This window comes from Wyeomyia smithii, chromosome 3 (assembly GCF_029784165.1).
Source record: "Wyeomyia smithii strain HCP4-BCI-WySm-NY-G18 chromosome 3, ASM2978416v1, whole genome shotgun sequence".
Taxonomy (NCBI): domain Eukaryota; kingdom Metazoa; phylum Arthropoda; class Insecta; order Diptera; family Culicidae; genus Wyeomyia; species Wyeomyia smithii.
In genome coordinates this window covers 199,698,223-199,717,382 of record NC_073696.1, presented here as the reverse complement: position 1 = coordinate 199,717,382, position 19,160 = coordinate 199,698,223, and the positions used below count along the sequence as shown (strand labels likewise).

The 19,160-nt window shown below is 39.2% G+C and overlaps 1 protein-coding gene across 4 annotated transcripts in view; it reads right to left on the bottom strand.

The window, feature by feature from the left end:
- Window positions 1-19,160, bottom strand: part of LOC129727108 (bumetanide-sensitive sodium-(potassium)-chloride cotransporter) — a 160,940-nt gene that overhangs the window by 33,643 nt on the left and 108,137 nt on the right. For all 4 annotated transcript variants that reach the window (XM_055684574.1, XM_055684578.1, XM_055684577.1 and 1 more), the window contains 2 exons: window positions 614-1,051; window positions 425-539 (listed from right to left, as the gene is read on the bottom strand). In XM_055684574.1, coding sequence (XP_055540549.1) covers window positions 425-539; window positions 614-948 — 450 coding nt within the window. In that variant the 5' untranslated portion in view covers window positions 949-1,051. The remainder of the gene's footprint in view (window positions 1-424; window positions 540-613; window positions 1,052-19,160) is intronic.

Here is a 19,160-nt window from a genome sequence, read left to right as displayed (position 1 = left end):
GTAAGCAGAGCTAGGCTTTAACATTTCAATTTCTGCAATCAGTATCATGAAGCTTAAATGAAACAAAAATTTGGGTAATCTGCTCTCAATTAAAAAATACTTGTTGTGGAATGAAACATCCAACTTCACTTCACACTACCTAAGTTCGTCAAACAACGGAACGATCTGCAAGCTTTTCTTCGTATGAGAAATGCAATCAAAATGAACAGTCACCGAGTGGATCGACTGGGGGCTGTATCAGTAGTTTATAGCGTGAGGCAGGTCTTCATAAGGGTCAACCGAGTGGGCGCTCTTAATTAATTTCATGTTTCACATTCCATGGGTAAGGTCACCGTCATAACTGCATATATCAGAAGAAGCAGCAGCGTAGGAGGGAAAATATTTTTTTCTGGATGAAATATGTGCAACTCGGAACGCTCCCTACCTTGTTAGTTATGGATGCATGATGCAGTTCATCCAGCGTTGGCCGATTGTTAGCCTGGAAGGAGAGTATGTTCCGGTAGTTGTCTACACGTGGAAGTGCTTCTCTCGTAAAATGCCTGCACAAATTTGATGGCAAAATTGCCGTTAGTGTCGAAAGGTTAACTTTTTATTGTTTCAAAGTTTCACTCACCTAAAACTCCTAGCATATTTATTTTCATCGATCAGATTATCCTCCTCGTCGTCATTGGAATCGGACCCATTGTTGTCCACCTTGAAGCGGGTTGTCTGTGAGTTTTTCCGCTCCTTGTCCCGGAAGCTGGGTCGCAGCGATTGTAACCGGGAGGTGCGCCGTTTAACCAGCTCCTCTGGAAAAGTATCGTCGTCGGTGGTAGCATTCGCATTGCCATTCTGACCTCCGCCACCCGTTCGTTCATCGTGATTAACCAGATTCACCTGGAATCGGTTAGCCGAGCCGGACCGATGCATTGTGTTCATCTCTACCTCCTTGGTATTTGCTTTGGACATGCTGCCGCTGTTATGTGATTCGGTGGGAATTTACGAGGATACGTTAGCAGTGCAAGCTATTATATGTGTCCGTTTGTGGGAAGGAGCCAACCATTGGGAAATGCTGAAATGGAATAAGAGAAGCGATATTTTTCAGTCTGTTTGGAAAAGTTTACTTTTTAATATTATTAATAGTTGAGCAGTGGCCACACGGTCGTCATGTATTAATATTACAATACAGTTGTTTGTTTCCTATTTATTCAATGTTAACGACTACTAAATGTGTATCGAAACAAAAATCCACAGAGTTCAGTAACTTCCAACAACCACATCGGTTCCGATAAAATTTTATTTTGCATACAGACGATGATCTTCTAGCTATCACCAGAATAATAAGCGTTACTTGAATCGCCACAATCGAAGAGAAAAGCAGATATCAGAGCGAAAAATAATCATCCAAAACAAATAATCGTCCGTGTTGTACTGCTATCGGCACCAAACACGTGAAATACTCTCGCGTACTTCGAACCGCCTGCCACCCGCAAGCAGTGTGCCTCTAGCCCTCCCCGGTCGCAGCGAAGGCTCATTTGCATTTTAACAACATCGTTTTTGTTGTCGTTCAACAGTGGACTACATTTCGCGTATGGACTTAACCGTCTTTATCGTGATTTCTTCTATCAACAACTAGATGAACCCACATGTAGGCGATTGTGTTCCACAGGAATTTACCCAACGTTCATTGAATAAGTTTTTATGATTTTAGTCATAGTCAATGAATAAATTAGTATCTGCAAACATTAATTTATTATCGCTAGTCAGTGCTACTGCTACTGACTGAACGAGACAACCGACAGTGCTGCTCCTTTCACAACCTCTCGCGTTTCTGCCGTTCTTGCTTACTAACCCCAGGCCCTCGGAACTTGATGCTATATATTTAGAATGATGCCACTATTTGCTGTCACTTGGTGTCGCAAAAATCAATCGCACCATCGACGTTCCGGGATACTCACAATACCTGTTGTTGAGGTTCATCCGTCGAATGGCATAGAATGACCAACTTTATGGGTCATTAAACAGCATTAGCTGTAAGTTTAGTTTAGCGGCTAACTACAATCGATTGTCAATTTTCCGCTAATTATTGTTATTCTCCTCAAATAATCAATCGCAAGCAGTAAATGTTTGAGACTATCAACTTGTGAAAGTGTTCACACCACAAGCCTTCGTTGCATGTCGTGACTGCCCTTGCAATTCTCCGACTAAGAGGACGTGCCATCCGAAGAGTGAATCACAAATTTTATGAATATTGCTGGAATTACGAATTCGCAATTTTTATTGCCCAACGGAGCGAGCACGTGGCATGGTGTGATAAAAACGTTCAGGTGGAGAACCTGGCTGCGGAATACATGGTCGATATGCAAGGTTGATGAGTTTTCGAAGACATTTTACGCGTAATAATTTGTATTGTTTGGTATGTTGTGCCTTTAGCGCTAGCAAGGGTTTACGTGAATTGAATATTTTGGCTGATTGATGTCGTTTTGGATTGGCTTCAAGCTATTACCAATTTGTTTCGGGTCGTTACGAATATAACTCGTGAACAAACCATTCATCACGGGAGGTTTACTTCGTTACCAATTTCATTGATACCAATTTGGAATAGGCGAAATGACGCAAATGTCAATAAGTCTGGTAGGTGATAATTAAATTTCTCCACAGAATAGCTGTTCTAGATGACAATCATGGCTGTAAGCTAAATATATACAACACAGGTTTAGGAGCATTTATTAAGAGATAAAGTAAGAGGCATTTTATTGAATTTCCCTTCTAATAAAAATTGATTCGAGAGCTTGAGCTTGAACGACCGCACATTTTATAGTTGCTCCTCCGTGATGGATCTGACCTAGTGAAGTTGCACAGAGAACCACGCATATAGCAACTTGGGATTAGTTTACCATCTTCAATGTACAACAATTCAGTAGTTTCCGCTTTGCATAGATCCATAACGGCGCCGGCCACGTCCTTACGATCGTTAGGGTGAGGAAGGATTTTGTAAGGAAGGAGGTGTAATAATCGTTGTTGTCGGAGACCGAGTTTAGCTCTGCATCTCCATGACTGCGACGGAGAGGAAGGGTTGCGTCACCGTGGTAAGTGACAGAATCAAACGATGTTGCGCGCGACGTGAACTCATTACGAAGGCGAGAGACGTTTATCTCAAATACCGCAAACTGTGCGATAGGCGCGCGAAAACGTCGCTCACTACGAAAACGAGATGATGTTATGCGATTGGCGCGCGTGAAAATCATCTTACATCCGAAGTAAATAAGTATTCATATAAATGTCGTTTTTTCTTTAAATAAAAATTGATTCGAGAGTACACTAAGTTGTTTTAGGAAATTTTTCACGTTGCTATTTTTGCAATTTGTTTACTAGAGTTTTGCAGTTTGGTTTCAACTGCGTACTTCAGGTTGCTTTTAAATAACGATCATTTTACATGATGTTGCAGACTTTATTCTAAGGAACACTACCGCGCGTTTGAAATGGACAGTAACACACATACTTTAGCACTTATCTTCAGACTATAAAACTTTGATATCAATCAATTGAAGCTACCAATCGAGGGACGCTATTTTAGTAACCCCGAACTTATTTCAAGAAGTTTCCATCTGTTTTGCAGCGATTTTCTTCAGCACCCAAACGGCTGCTATTCGGGTTTTTATTTATGTTTATTCAAAGAATTTTCTATGATAAACGGTAACTTCAAAGATTACGGTATTCTTAGTATAAGTGTGTTGAATAATTGGGTTGTTTAGCTATATGCTATCGCTTTTAATATCGCTCGGAATCTATTGAATGACAATTGGTTCATGGGCGAACTGTCATTCAAAGGTTTTAGAGCAGTTTTCGAGTAGTTTTATTTCGTGATTTAAAATTAGATTTTCAAAGACTACGTTTTATTCAGAAAATGCAGTTTTTTCAGATGATGTATAATACCTGGTATAGCTAAACGATCTAAATGATGCGGAAGTTCGTTATTCAACATAGAATTTAGATTGTCACTAGTGGTCACGGAAAGCAGAACGACGAAGCTGTTTTCATAAGTAAGATTATGGTGCTTATTACGGGAGTCACTTCACGGTGAAATCAGAGTGAAGTGAATAATGTCCTATTACGGGACTCACGTAAGTGAGAAAAGCGTCACAAAGTGACATCTTCCGTGAAATCTGTGTTATTATGAGTATCATATGAGTGAAGTGAAAACGGAAAAGCGACGTTTCGCGTGGAATCGTTTCACGACCGTTTTGAATGGTGAAATGATATCACGGAGATTGGAAACGTTTAAAAGTCGATTGATTTGTGATCTAATGATAATATATATCGGATTCATTTTCCAGTAACAAGACGAATCATTTTTTTTTGTTTAAAAATAATCGATTCTCTGGGACTTATAAATTTTTGAGCTGCGGCCAATGGAACGTAAGGGAAAAATTGACCTTCGAAATTCGTTTAGCGGTAGGGCTCAAAAGTTTCCTCTTGTCGAAAAATGTACTCATACAAAATTTCAGCTCAATCGACTTTCCGGGGCTCAGAAATTTTTGAGCTGGGAACCTCCCACATTTCACTTATCCTATTCTCAATTTTACTTCACTGGCAATCTCACTTCACGGAGGTAATTTTCGTCACCTCACTTGAGGCGGAATCGGGAATAGCTCTCAAAAAGTGAAGTGAGCGTGAGAGTTAAGAATATTTCACCGTGAAGTGACTCCTGTAATAAGCACCTATGAGATTTATGCATTAATCAAATCAAAAACATTCTATTTCAAATTCATTCAATTTTGAAAATTCATTAATCAAGTTCTACACTGAAAATATTTTTTTGTTATTCCACTCTCGCACATTTCGTAAACATGGAATTCGTAGATTGTACAGCACTTTTGTTGATTGTATAGAACATTCGTTTTGCAATTTATCGAATAGAATTGCAGCATTACGCATAATTTGCACAATTCACGAATACACTTTCGTACGAAAGAGGATAATAATGAAATTTATACAAAAACGTTCGTACATAATAGGGCTTATCACGGGAGTCACTTCACGGTGAATAGGCACGGTGAAAGTGATTCCCATTATATTTGCACGCGTCTTTTTTCACCGTGAGATTATTTCATTTCGTTCTCACCGTGAAGTGACTCCCGTAATAGGCCCCAATACCTATACTTATTAGCAGCCCTGATTCTTTTACAAAGCGTTTAGTCATTTCGTCGCCATTGCCTCATTCAGTTGATACGTGAAAACACGGTTGTTGTCTGAAAAAACAAGAACTTCTTGTCAAGAAGCCAGTGTTTTTCAAAATCCATTGCAAAATAATTATCGTTTCGGAGATTAATCGCTGTAAATTGCAGGAAACAAGCTGAGAATAAAACCTTGGTGAGTTGTTTATTAGGACATACAAACTTCCGTTTCAATACACTTAGCCCTCTGCTTCCCATCGTTGCATTGGCGTGTGCACGGATGGACGAAAATTCATTCAATTCTGAAAAAGTTACTCAAGCTGGCCAAAGTGTACATGATAATGGAAATTATTATTTAAGGTAAACTCTACGCGCATTGGGTTGGATGTACTTGGCATTTGGCCACAGTCCAAAAATCCAATTCGTTACCGGATGGTAAATTTGTTTCCTAGTTGTGGTTTGTCACTAGACTCATTTATAATTTCTCTCATAGATCGATGCTGATTTTGTTTTTATACACGACCTAAGTTGTAAAGCCAAGAGGAGCAAAGGCTGTAGATGTATGCTTCAAAGTGTACCAGCTATTCAGCGTGGCTTATCTACCCAAGTGTGAGCACTTGTAGAATTTTCCAAATAGAGAATTCTACAAACCAAAATACGATGGTGCAAGAACAAAGCCATAAACTTTTACAACTTTAAGTTCATTGGTAAGTTTGATATTTCATTGTGTCCATAAAATAACTGCGCTTTTTTTTGTCGTGGGACTACGTCCTTGTTTTCTACACTGGTATGCATTCTGTTAAACTGGAAATGAAACTGGCAAATGTTGCTTAGATTTCAAACGATAATAACAGCATAACCACATGATGGATAACAATAACCAATATGTTGTTGGAAAGATAAAATGTTGAACAATTTTGTAATACGCTAGTTATCATTGTTTTTTCATTGCAAAGCGATAAAAATCGATAAAAAGTGTCAAGGACAAATTTACTCGTACAATGAACCAATCACATGCGAGCATTCCTAGCACAGACGACATGGATAGACACCAACAATTCCCTGTGATATTAGCTGTATCAATATCCAAAAAAAGTTGACAGAGTCTCCCCGTCCCAATAGGTCATTTTATGTTTACTTCCATGAACCTAGACTAATTTGACGTCTCGAGGGAAAAGGTTTCTCTAAAAGTATGGAACAACCCCTTTTCTTGAACAATTTTTAAACCTGCTGTTAGAGCGTAATAGAAACTGATGTCTTGAAAAATAACATACTGGTAAAAGCAACAGTACCATAGAGCATATGTGGAGCAGAGCACCGGTAATTTCTCGTCATCTATCATTGCAGCGGGCACGACTTCTATTTGCGTGCAATCAAAACTGCAATGCTGCTACTGATGGTGGTTGGAAGTTTATTCAATGAATATCATTACCATAAAAACCATAAATTACTCAACAAGAATTGAACATTTTTGCAACGGTTATAAGTTATTTTTATTTATTTTTTATCTTCGATATTCACCAAATAATCATGACCGACATAATATCGAACGAGTAAGTTCCTAAAAATACTAATTTATAGAAGAGTAAGAGCCGGCGAGTGCTTATTAGGGTGGGGAATCGTTATATGGAAAAAACGAAGCTTGATAGCAGAAGGCCATAACCAAGTTTTTTTGTTCTTTTTGAGGCCCCTAACAATCCTAAATTTATCGGAAGTCGATTGGTTTTGGCTCCGCTTGGCGCATTGCATTGCAATTTTACATGGAGATTTGTATGGAAAAACCAACTCTTTGCATTTTCCATTCTAAAGAGCTCAAAATGGCTCAAACCATAGGTTTCATGACTACAAATGGTAGGTTTTTTGATGCCTAACAACTTGGCCGAAGACACTAAAAAGCTAGGGTATGCCAAAAAAATACTAGAGCTGTTCAAAGTTGAGTATGTCGAAATTTATGTTGCAAATCATTTTTTCTGCCAACACTGCCAGTGTACCGGCGTGAGTCAGATTTCCATCAGAAGTAATCTCTGAAACACGTTGTAGATTCTTTCTACGCCTAGAATATTGACCTAAATTTGTTTGCTTGATCCAGCTGAGTGTACAAACTTGTAACGACAGGTTACTTCTGATGGGAATCCTACTGACGCCGGTTCATTGGATTTTCTGCATTTAAATCGATATACTCAACTTTGAACAGCTAAGGCTCTTCTTATGGACATCCTAGCTCTTCAGTGACGTCGGCCAAGTTGTTAGGCATCTAAAATACACTAAAGTCGCTTTTTACGCGGGGGATACGTGCCGCGTAAAAAGAAACCGCGTAAAAAACCCGCATAAATTCCGGAATCCGCGTAAAAAAAAACGCGTAAATTCCGGAATCCGCGTAAAAAAACTGCGTAAATTTCGGAATCCGCGTAAAAAAAACGCGTAAATTCCGGAATCCGCGTAAAAAAAACCGCGTAAATTCCGGAATCCGCGTAAAAAAAACCACGTAAAAAGCGACCTTAGTGTACTATACTTTAACATAATGTAGTGCATTATTAGAGTTTTATTGAGCTCTCTAGAAAGGTAAATGCAAAAAAGTAGGTTTTTCTCATATAAATTTCCAAACAAATTTGAAATACAATGCGCCAAGCGGAGACAAAACCAATCGACTTCAAGTAAGTATAGAGTTGCGTGGTTCTGGAAAATCGATCATTTTTCCCCACCCTAGTGCTTATGAATTTTTTCGTCCATTTACTGAGATCTATTCAGAACCTTTCAACATTTCAACATTGTTAGATATTTTTTAATTTTTAACTTTACGAATAAAATAATATACTCATATTAGCTGTCTTCGTAATACCACAGATAAACAGACGTGCATCTTCGAAAAAAATCTTGAAAAATGTTCGTCCTTTTTCGAAACGTTACACTCATGCGCCACCATGTGAACTTATTGCTCACTAACTTGTTTTCGTAAAACGGTTTTTGTCTTTGATAATGGGTGTGCACACTTGCTCAACTGAGCACAAGCGGCATTACTGATGGTTTTTGTCTTTGATAATGAATGTGCAGTGTGCACGCTTGCTTATAGAGACACTAGCGACATAACTGCCCACTAAGCGAAATTTCAAAATTATCATTATTTTTCTGGTCGATGAAATCATCATCGAGTGTCACGTCTGTTTGCCTGTGGTAATACAATTAATGTAATTGTTGGCAAATGTAACAAACTTGTGAAACAAAAAAAAAAGATTCTTTTTAAACTTTAATTTCGTTGTAATTGTTAAATATTTTTTGTACAAAAAAAAAACACTATTGGCACAACATCGCCAAGAGTAAACGAAGTTCTATTGAGAGTAATTAAATATATTTCTGAAAAAATGAAGGGAGAGTGAAAATTATAATACGTAAATAACTGAACAAACGAATTTATTATGTCTGTAATTACAGTAATTACAGTATTTAGTCCCACGTCACCATCTCATACAACCCTAGGGCTGTATACCGTGTAGTATTTGATATGTTGAGACATATTCCCCCTTTTTAATCTTATTAAATCAGTACAACGTATCGCTATTGGAAGTGGTCGTTACATCTTGTCCAATAATTCAGGGTGGCCAGCAGATTTCCAATTTCAAATTTCCGTTTTTTTCCCGGTTTTCCCGGTTAGAAATTGATATTTTTCCCGGTTTTGAAAAGCACGTATATTCATTGACAAAATAAATTTGTCAAAAAATTTTGATTTTAATATCATTGTCTCATTTCAAAACTTGAAAAGGGCTAATTACTTCGACCCTCATCTATTTGCTGTTGATTTTTCGACTTTTCATGGCTGAGGAATGCAACTCGGCCCATTGAGTAAATCCTGAACGAGGTCTAGTACAAAGGGCACACTTGGGGCTTTTCGAAACGTGTAGGGTGCAGAAAATATCATTCTCTCAAAATTTTCATTATTTCACCCAGCCTCAAGATTTAATTTAAATTCAATGTGAGCTTTATGCTTCAGAATATTTTCACAAGAGTTTTAATTTTATTTCGAACCGTTCAACTTTCTGTCATTTGAGACTTACATAAATTAATTACTGGTTTAATTAAACTGTTCAACGAAAGCGATATTTGTAACTTTCTGCACTCTCTGGTTGAGTTTTTCGACGTTTTGTAGAGCTGGTTTTTGCTTTTTCAAAACTTTAATACATACATTTTCACAAATTTGGAATTTAAATTCAAAATTGTTTTGGCTGCTGCCACAGAGGAGTAACTCGAGTGAATACCTGGCCAAAATTATTTTCGCTGCTATTTAGCAATATTTTGGGAAATATTTAAGTAAGAGGTGGAAGTGACTGGTTTGTGTATTATATCAAAAAGTAACTCTAAATATCACACACACAACTTAATGTCTACATTTACATATCCTATATGTCTTCATTAATGTTAGTGAGCAGATGAAGTAATACGCTCGAATGATTTGTTTTCGCAAAACGGGCAGCGAAACAAATTGAAGAATTTACCAGAAAAATGATGTAGCAAAATATCTTCATTTAGACCTATCAATTTAATGCTCACAAATTATATGATGCCTCGTGGAACCTACGTAGGTTGGAAAAAGCCTTTTGTACGGAGTGTTATTTATCTGAATTATTGATTCTGTGCATCAAGTTATTTTCAAGTTAACTTAAATTAGTTGAAACTCATTCAGTAAACTAATCTCATTTCATCTTTGTTGAGCTGAAACACTGTTTTAAGCGTGAGGCAGGCAGCACCCATCAGGGTACCCATCAGGTATTTTTTTTAATTAACCGTGTACGCGTGAACACTTAACGTCAAAATTCGTCATAAACAACATTTTTCAAACGGGTCGCAAATGCCAATCCGGACGTTACCGGATGAGATATTTGCGGGGATGTGTTCGTGATGTTATGAACTTCCATTCCTCCGATGATTATATGATCGGATTCCGCGAGATTTGATAACTTTTTTAATATTGAAAATGCTCGAAAATACGTTAAAATCACTAATTGCTAAAACTTCTTAAGAGTAACTATAATTTTGAAATTTCGGAATTTCTATCAACCGGTTTATTAGCATTGAACATAAAAACTCATATGCTGCAAAATATTGATCAATTGTCATTTTTTTATGCCTGGCACAACTTGTTACTATAAATGGTTCGATTCCCAAAAAAATGTTTGAAAATTTGTCAATGTTAACAGCGCTCCCAGCATATGATAATAGCATTTAACGTTCATCGAGTGATGGCATTTTTTTAAGCTGCAGAAAAAATATAGCGGGACCAAAAAGCGACAAAAAACTTTTTTCTTATTTTGGCCAGCTTTTTGTTCTAGGTACTCTTCTGTGTGCTGCTGAGCTAATAATTTTCTATTATTTCAAGCCTTGAGAAACTTCATCAATTGTTTCAAGCTTTATTACGGATTTTGGGTTTATTCAAAGTGCTTATTTAAAAATAAAATATAAAAACTCATTTTCCACTAATTATAAATTGAATTTTATATATAATTGTGGATTTTATTGAATTCAATTTGGAATCTATTCTAGGGTTTGTTTTTCTAATTTCTAGTCAGACTAAAACTCAGCAACTTTTCAACTAAATACTCCTTTTTGACATCATGATCTCATTTAAAATTTAATTTTAAATTTATTTGACTTAAAAAAAAATTACTTCAAAATATTTTTCTCTTGTTTCTTGATAACTTTTTCATAGTCGTTTTTAGTGAATAAGAGGAAACATTCTAGTTATTTTTCAGAGTTTTCAAAATAATTTGAGCACATTTTTTGACCCTGAACCGAGATATTTTTTCGCCTTGCCTGAATCTGCAATAAAAGCCGTTTTTTGGAAATTTTAAATTTGTTTGAGAACCATTTTTTTCCTTTTGTTAACCTTATTATTACCCATTTTCTGGTGTTCACCGAATTTGCTAGATTCAGTTTTAAAATTGATTTATATTTGTGTTGTTTGTTACATTCTGGCTTCAATACAATTTTATTGCTGCTTAGAAACAATATTTGCCTTTTTGAGCTAATTAAGAAGCTTGTTTTGTGTTTTCTGAATCCGCCCTCTAAATTTCAAAATTTTCAACAAAAATCTTTATCAAAAATTGTATTTTTTTACTTTTTTACATTATTTTTTTATGTTTTTGGTGCATTTCTGACATCAAATTAAAATCTGATTGCTGACTTTTATAAAAGAACTTTAGAAACATTTGAACATATTTTTTATCTATTTCTAGTGTCTCATGGCAATTGAGAGCTGAACAATTGTGTTTATTTCTGTCGTTATATATATATATATATATATATATATATATATATATATATATATATATATATATATATATATATATATATATATATATATATATATATATATATATATATATATATATATATATATATATATATATATATATATATATATATATATACTTCTCTGGCCTTCAAAATATTTTTAAGTAATTTGAAGTTTCAAACTTCCCTGGGCTTTGTAAGTTTTTGTTTGCGCTATGTGACCTAAAATTCAAATCTTGTTTCATCAAATAAGTTATTATCATTGTTATTATCATTATTATCAGTTTTAACAAAAATTATGAATAATTTGGTACATAACTTTGAAACATACTCAGACAAAAATAACATCAGACGCTGATCCTGTAAAGTGGTGATTGTTTTGATGTTTGATTTGGTCTTTTTTAGCCGAGAATCTAACATATGACGACTGGCTTGTTACTCCAGCATCTTACCAGACCAACTAAATAGTTCCCTGTGTCTTCCAGTGTTTGTGAGATGGCAGAAAATGTATAGCGCGTTGAACTAATACAACAGATCCCACGCATGTAGTAAATGAAAAATAATGTTCAAAATAAACATGATAAATTTCCCGGTTTAGTATTGAAATTCCCGGGGTTTTCCCGCTTTTCCCGGTTCATTTTCGAATTCCCGGTTTTTTCCCGGTTTTCAAGGTTTTCCCGGTTCGCTGGCCACCCTGCCAATAGCAATTGTCCAGTCCGGTGTTACACTTCGTATTAAGCGCACCGTATCTTCCAGATGGTCTCAAGGTACGATGGTGGCCTGGCAACATACGACGACTGATGTTCGAGTCTCGGCTCGGAAAGTCTCTCCCGTCTAGTGTCAGTAGGATCGTAGCGCTAGCCCCGCAATTGTCCTGTACTCTAAGCAGTCGGCTGCGATAAATAAACAGAAGGTCAACTTCCGAATCGGAATGTAACACCAAGGTTTTGCTTTTATCTATGAAGCGCACAACCGTACTGGGATTTGTTCTCCAGATTTCAGAGGGTTCCAGTAACCCTGTCTCGAAGAACTTATGTCTTCTGATAAAAATTGCCGGACAGTGTTTGAAGTGATTGAACACACTCCTAAACTAGTTTTGATGTGCATGCCGCAGACTTCAACGCTGCTTAAACGCTGCTTGACTGTCGAACATAATGCAAATGTTTGAGTGTCTGTATTTCCTGCGTGCGCATATTTCAGAACATTCTACTATTGCTTGGACTTCAGCTTGAAAGACAGTTGGCCATTAGCCCATTGGAATTGACAGGTCTATTCCTGGGTCAATTAATCCTGTTTACTTAACAGTCCGTCTTTGTCGAGAGCTTTGTTCTTCTTCAGCTTCCTGATATCACAACGAACTTCATGAACACGGTCATCTGCTGCTGGTGCTCCTAGGTTTTTGTTCTGCTTCTTGCTGTATCGCTGTTTAGATGTCCATCAAAGTACTCCTCGAGACTGGTTAACCTTTTGTAGATTTTCCACGTATCGTTGACGTGGGACAGCAGCTCGAGCTCCCCATTATCAACGTCCTCCTCCAAACCGTTTTTTGGTACTTTCGGTCTACAGGTATCTTTCGACTGTACGGTATACAAAACTTCTGCACACACGTAAATTGGATAACTCATCATAGTTCATGTCATTCTGGCGTTTCCCAGTTCGGAACCACAGGAATACGTTTCTGTTCAAGATCCATTTTTGCTGAATTACACTTGATTGGTAAAGCAACACATGCATTTACTGACAGCTGAGAGCAATGTAAATAAGACGACGAGGGGTCGTCTAATAAAGTTTCGATCAATGCGCAACGTAATACAGTCCTTTTTCGATTTTATCACGGTCAAAAAAAAAATCACCGTGAATTGGACGACACCGTGAATTTAGCGAAATAATACAAAATGGATTTTTGATGCACTTTCATAGTTTAATGGAATAAAAGTTCAAGATACAAACTCCATAGTATTTTCGTGAACTTTCTCAAGTCAATTATACATACAATATTAATTTGATTTGTACTGCCCACTCTTTAACATAGTTAGGAGAGTCTGATGCTTGTTAATGTTGAATTGTGGAACCACTAGCTTCTATAATTTTAAAATCCACATTATATTATATTAACTAAGTACTAAGGATCACCTGTCAGAATATTTTTTCAAACTCTGACATGCGGTTGAGGAGGAGGATTGGGATTGTACCAAATGAGGAGAAAATTTATCACCCTAATTTTTTTTTTTTTTTGTTCATCTATAATTTATTTGACACGGCACAAATACAATTCAATGTTTAACGGCGCCAATTATATCTGGTAGCTTACTTTCTAAAGTATCTTAATAACTAAACGCAAATTTTTTATCCTCGCTGCCGACTACGAGCTGAAACTAAATCTAACTTAAAGCTAGAATATTTTGCATTAAAAGCACAGGTTTGCTGTTTGATGATTTTCATTGCCATAGGTAAGCAGCATATTAAATTTGTTCCGCTGCTGGGCCAAGATATTACGGACTGGCATATTGGGTTGTTTCCATCGGGCCTTGAGAGTATCGTGCGGGTCTGATTGCTGTTTCCGGATCCGGGGTTTTAACGTGTTCTTGTCGTTTGGTTGGATGTAGGCGGAAGGGGGCGTGGATGGATTTCAGGAAAACGTATATAAGGGACATGTAGGATAGGTCACGGCTCGCCAAGACATCACGAACAGGAACAGCCGGCTGCCTACCTTCGGCCTGCAGGGAAGCTATTAATCTATCCCTGGCGTCACGGTGTACAGGGCATGACCAAACAACGTGCTCTATGTCGTGATAACCTTCACCACAGGCACAGATACCACTTTCCCCGAGCCCAACACGACGGAGATGCGCGTCAAATCTATAGTGATTGGACATAAGCCGGGACATCACGCAAATGAAATCCCGACCTACATCCAACCCCTTGAAACACGGGTTCGTCGACACCTTGGGGATTATGGAATGTGTTGAACCTTCCCAGTTCCCCTCTGGTCCAAGCATTTTGCCAACTGATGATCGTATTCTGACGTACAAATGAGAAAAATTCATTAAAGGCAATTGGTCTTTCATAAATTCCACCGTTTGTTGCGCCCACCTTAGCCAAAGAGTCCGCTTTCTCATTGCCCGGTATCGAGCAGTGAGAAGGGACCCACGCTAAGGTAATCTGATACGATTTTTCGGATAAAGCACTCAGATGTTCCCGTATTTTCCCCAGGAAATACGGAGAGTGCTTAACATCTTTCATCGATCGGAGAGCCTCAATGGAACTGAGACTGTCCGTAAAGATGAAATAATGGTCCGTGGGCATTTTTTCGATAATCCCTAGGGTGTACTGAATTGCAGCTAATTCTGCGACGTAAACAGAAGCAGGATTATCGAGCTTATGGGAGACGGTTAAATGTTATTGAAGATACCGAAGCCAGTGGACCCATCAAGAAGTGATCCGTCAGTGTAGTACATATTGTCGCAGTTGATGTTTCGATATTTATTGGAAAACATTTTGGGGATCTGCTGAACGCGTAAATGATCCGGGATTCCACGAGTTTCTTCTATCATGGATGTATCGAAAAACACAGTAGAATCAGAAGTATTTGATAAGTCGACACGATTTGGAATATTCGAAGAAGGGTTAATATTTTGGGACATGTGATTGAAATACAATGTCATAAAACGGGTTTGAGAATTAAGTTCGATTAACCTTTCAAAATTTTCAATCACAGGACGGTTCAAGACCTCACATTTGATAAGAATGCGAGAAGACAGGCTCCAGAAGCGGTTTTTAAATGGTAGTACTCCAGCTAAGACCTCCACACTCATCGTATGGGTCGACTGCATGCAACCCAAGGCGATACGCAAACAACGATATTGTATTCGCTCCAGTTTGATCAAATGTGTGTTTGCTGCGGAGCGGAAGCAGAAACACCCGTACTCAATGACAGACAATATCGTTGTTTGGTAAAGCCTTATAAGGTCTCCTGGGTGGGCTCCCCACCATTGTCCGGTTATTGTACAAAGAAAATTCACTCTTTGTTGACATTTTTTCATCAGATACCTCACGTGACAACCCCAGGTGCCTTTAGAGTCGAACCAGATACCAAGATATTTGTGTACCAAAACCTGAGAAATCGTTTTACCCATTAATTGTGTTTGAAGCTGAGAAGGTTCATGCTTCCTAGAAAAAACTACTATCTCAATCTTCTCCGGAGAGAATTCGATACCTAGCTGTAAAGCCCAAGCAGACAAATTATCCAAGGTATTTTGCAATGGTCCTTGCAAATCGGCAGCTTTGGCTCCTGTAACAGAGCTTACACTGTCGTCTGCAAGTTGTCTTATCGTGCATGAATTTGCCAGACATTCGTCGATGTCATTTACATAAAAGTTGTAAAGAAGGGGGCTTAAACATGAGCCCTGGGGAAGACCCATGTAGCTAATGCGAAAAGTTGCCAAATCGCCGTGCGTAAAATGCATGTGCTTTATGGATAGCAAATTGTGCAAAAAATTGTTTAAAATTGGAGAAAATCCTTGTCGGTGAAGTTTACCCGCAAGAATGTCAATAGAAACGGAATCAAAAGCCCCCTTAATGTCCAAGAACGCAGACGCCACTTGTTCTTTGCGAGCATACGCCAGCTGAATATCTGTTGAAAGCAGCGCAAGACAATCATTCGTCCCTTTGGCACGGCGGAAGCCAAATTGAGTATCCGATAGTAGGCCATTTGATTCGACCCAATGGTCTAAACGACGGAGTATCATTTTTTCCATCAATTTCCGGATACAGGATAGCATTGCAATCGGCCTATAAGAGTTGTGATCATACTTTCCTGGCAAAATCAAATATCCACCTACTTGAAGACTCCTCGCTTTCGTTGACCGTTACGCGATACCGCATTCTTCGGGCTGTGTTCCAAAGAGTGCTCATCGATGTCTCCCTCGACGTCTCGTTCACGAACCGACGCCAATATCCGCGTTTCTTCGCTTTAGCCAAACTTTTAAGCTTGGTATCAAGCTCCGAATACCGTAAATAGTCGCCAGGTATACCTCCCTTCTGGAAGGCCAAAAACGCGTCGGATCTTTGCGTGTAGACATCGGAGCACTCTTGGTCCCACCACGGAGTTGGAGGCCGCTCTTTGATCGTTACGCCGGGATATTTCTTCGTTTGGGCTTGCAACGCGGCGTCGAGGATTAAGCCCGCGAGGAGGTTGTATTCTTCAAGTGGTGGGTGATGTTGAATCGACTCGACCGCTTTTGAAATCATTTCCTCGTATAACTTCCAATCGACATTCCGTGTGAGGTCATACGGAATGTCAATTGGTCGCATGCGAGTTGAACCGTTAGTAATTGAAATAAGAATAGGCAGATGGTCGCTACCGTGAGGATCGAGGATTACCTTCCATGTGCAATCCAACCGTAGCGATGTCGAACATAAGGATAGATCCAAAGCGCTTGGGCGCGCTGGAGGTTTCGGGATACGTGTCATTTCACCGTTGTTCAAAATAGTCATGTCGAAGTCATCGCAAAGGTTATAGATTAAAGAGGAGCGGTTATCATTGTAGGGGGAACCCCAAGCCACGCCATGAGAGTTGAAGTCTCCCAAAATCAAACGTGGCGAGGGAAGAAGTTCTATTAAATCAAAGAGCAACCGTTGCCCAACCTGTGCTCTGGGAGGAATATATATTGAGGCAATACAAAGCTCTTTACCTTGTATTGTCATTTGACATGCGACAACTTCGATGCCTGGAATCGAGTGGAGGTTAATACGATAGAAAGAACAGCACTTTTTAATCCCTAAAAGTACTCCTCCATATGGGGTGTCTCGATCAAGGCGAATAATATTAAAATCATGGAAGTTGAGATCAATATTTGAAGTAGGCCAAGTTTCACAAAGGGAAAATGCATCGCATTTGTTTCTATTTATTAAAACTTTAAATGAATCCATTTTTGGTAAAATACTTCTACAATTCCACTGTAAGACAGAGATAGAATCCTTCGTATACGCAGATGAATTAGCCATCGAAGGATACAATCGCTGCAAGGAGGGGCCATTGGGCAGTCAACTGCTTCAAAAATGATCTAACTGTTGGGAGGAATGCTGTAAGAAAATTTTTAATTGGATCGGGTACATTGAAAGTTTCAAAAATCCAGTCCACAATGTCAGAAAATTTCACTAATCCAGAGTTTGTTTCATCAACTGGGAGTGCAAAAGGAACAACTGGGGTTTTAGATGTTCCTGGCAGTGCTGGGAACTCCTTCTGGGACTTTAAATTTGCAAGCCCAGGAGGAGTTTGCTTCGGTTTTTCCGCAGCACTGTTTGGTTTGTTTGTAACTTTAATTTCACTTTGAGAAATCTCAGGACCTTTTCGGGGAAGTTTAGGAGAGGAAATATTTTTCCTCTTTCTAGACGCCCCAGGATTGGCATAAGTTGTTCCCGCTGGTGAATCGTCAGAATCGGTTTCATCAGAGGACAACAGATCAAAGGGGTTCGATGTTATGGTAGAAGTGGTCACGGTCTTCTTCAGCATCTCAGCGTAAGATCGCTTTGAACGCTCCTTAAGTGACCGCTTGATTTTATCTCTGCGTTGCATGTACACCGGGCATGTGGAGAGCTCATGCTGATTTTCCCCGCAGTGAATACATTTTTCAGCATTTACACTGCAAGAATCGTCCGCATGAGTTTCTCCACACTTGCTACATCGTGCCTTATTGCAGCAGTAGGCGGCTGTGTGGCCTAGCTGCTTGCAATTGGTGCAATTCATAACACGGGGTACATACAATCGCACAGGCAGACGAACCCGATCGATCGAGACGTGGCTAGGGAGAGCAGATCCGGCAAACGTAACACGAAACGAGTCTGACGGAGTGTACACTTTTGTGCCGCTGACAAGAGACACAGACCGCAATTGCTTGCAATCTATGATCTTTACTTTTACGTCGTGACACAAAGCATTTTTGAAGCAGGCAAAACCGCTTGCCAAGATACACTCGACCGACAGACTCGAATCGGTTATGACACCGTCGATCTCCACGACTCGTGCGGGTATATAAACGCGATACTCGCGTGTGAAAAGCTCGGAGCGAGCAATAGCGTTGGCCTGTTCCAGGTCGCTGACCACGACACGGAGCTTGTTGGGTCTGACCTTGGAGATTTCGGTCACGGCCTTGTACCCCTCCGTCAGGTCTTTCGAAATCTGCAGGATGTTTAACGGTTTCGATTTCGGTCCTGCTTTTGGCCGAAAGAAAACAGTAAAGCTGCCCTGAGATCCGTCCGGGTAAAGCCTGGGGCGAGGAGGACTGGAGAATTAACAGAGGAAGGGTTGGCAGGAGGGACAGGGTCAGAGGGGTTCGGGGATGGTGGCACGGGAGACGAGGGATCTACATCCATCGCGCTAAATCTAGCGCACTAGCGCCGACAGAACACGTACCTCTTTACTTCTCCTTTCAGCAGGGTTGGTTGTCCGAACGGTCGAAGCTGCAGCCGTTACAGCCAGCAGCACCAATACAGCAGCTCCAAACAGCCATCAGCAGCGAGCCGGGTGTGTGATCACTCAGCACAGCGACACAACTCGCTGTCAACTGTTGGCAACACTTGCTCGCGCGTCTTTTGTTTTATATTCTATCGGAGCGATCACCAAACACGTCCGATACTGATGCGTGTTCGGCACAGAATGATCACCCTTATTATGTTGTGTGGACTGTAAGTTTGTAAATTGGGTACTGTACAGGAGCATTA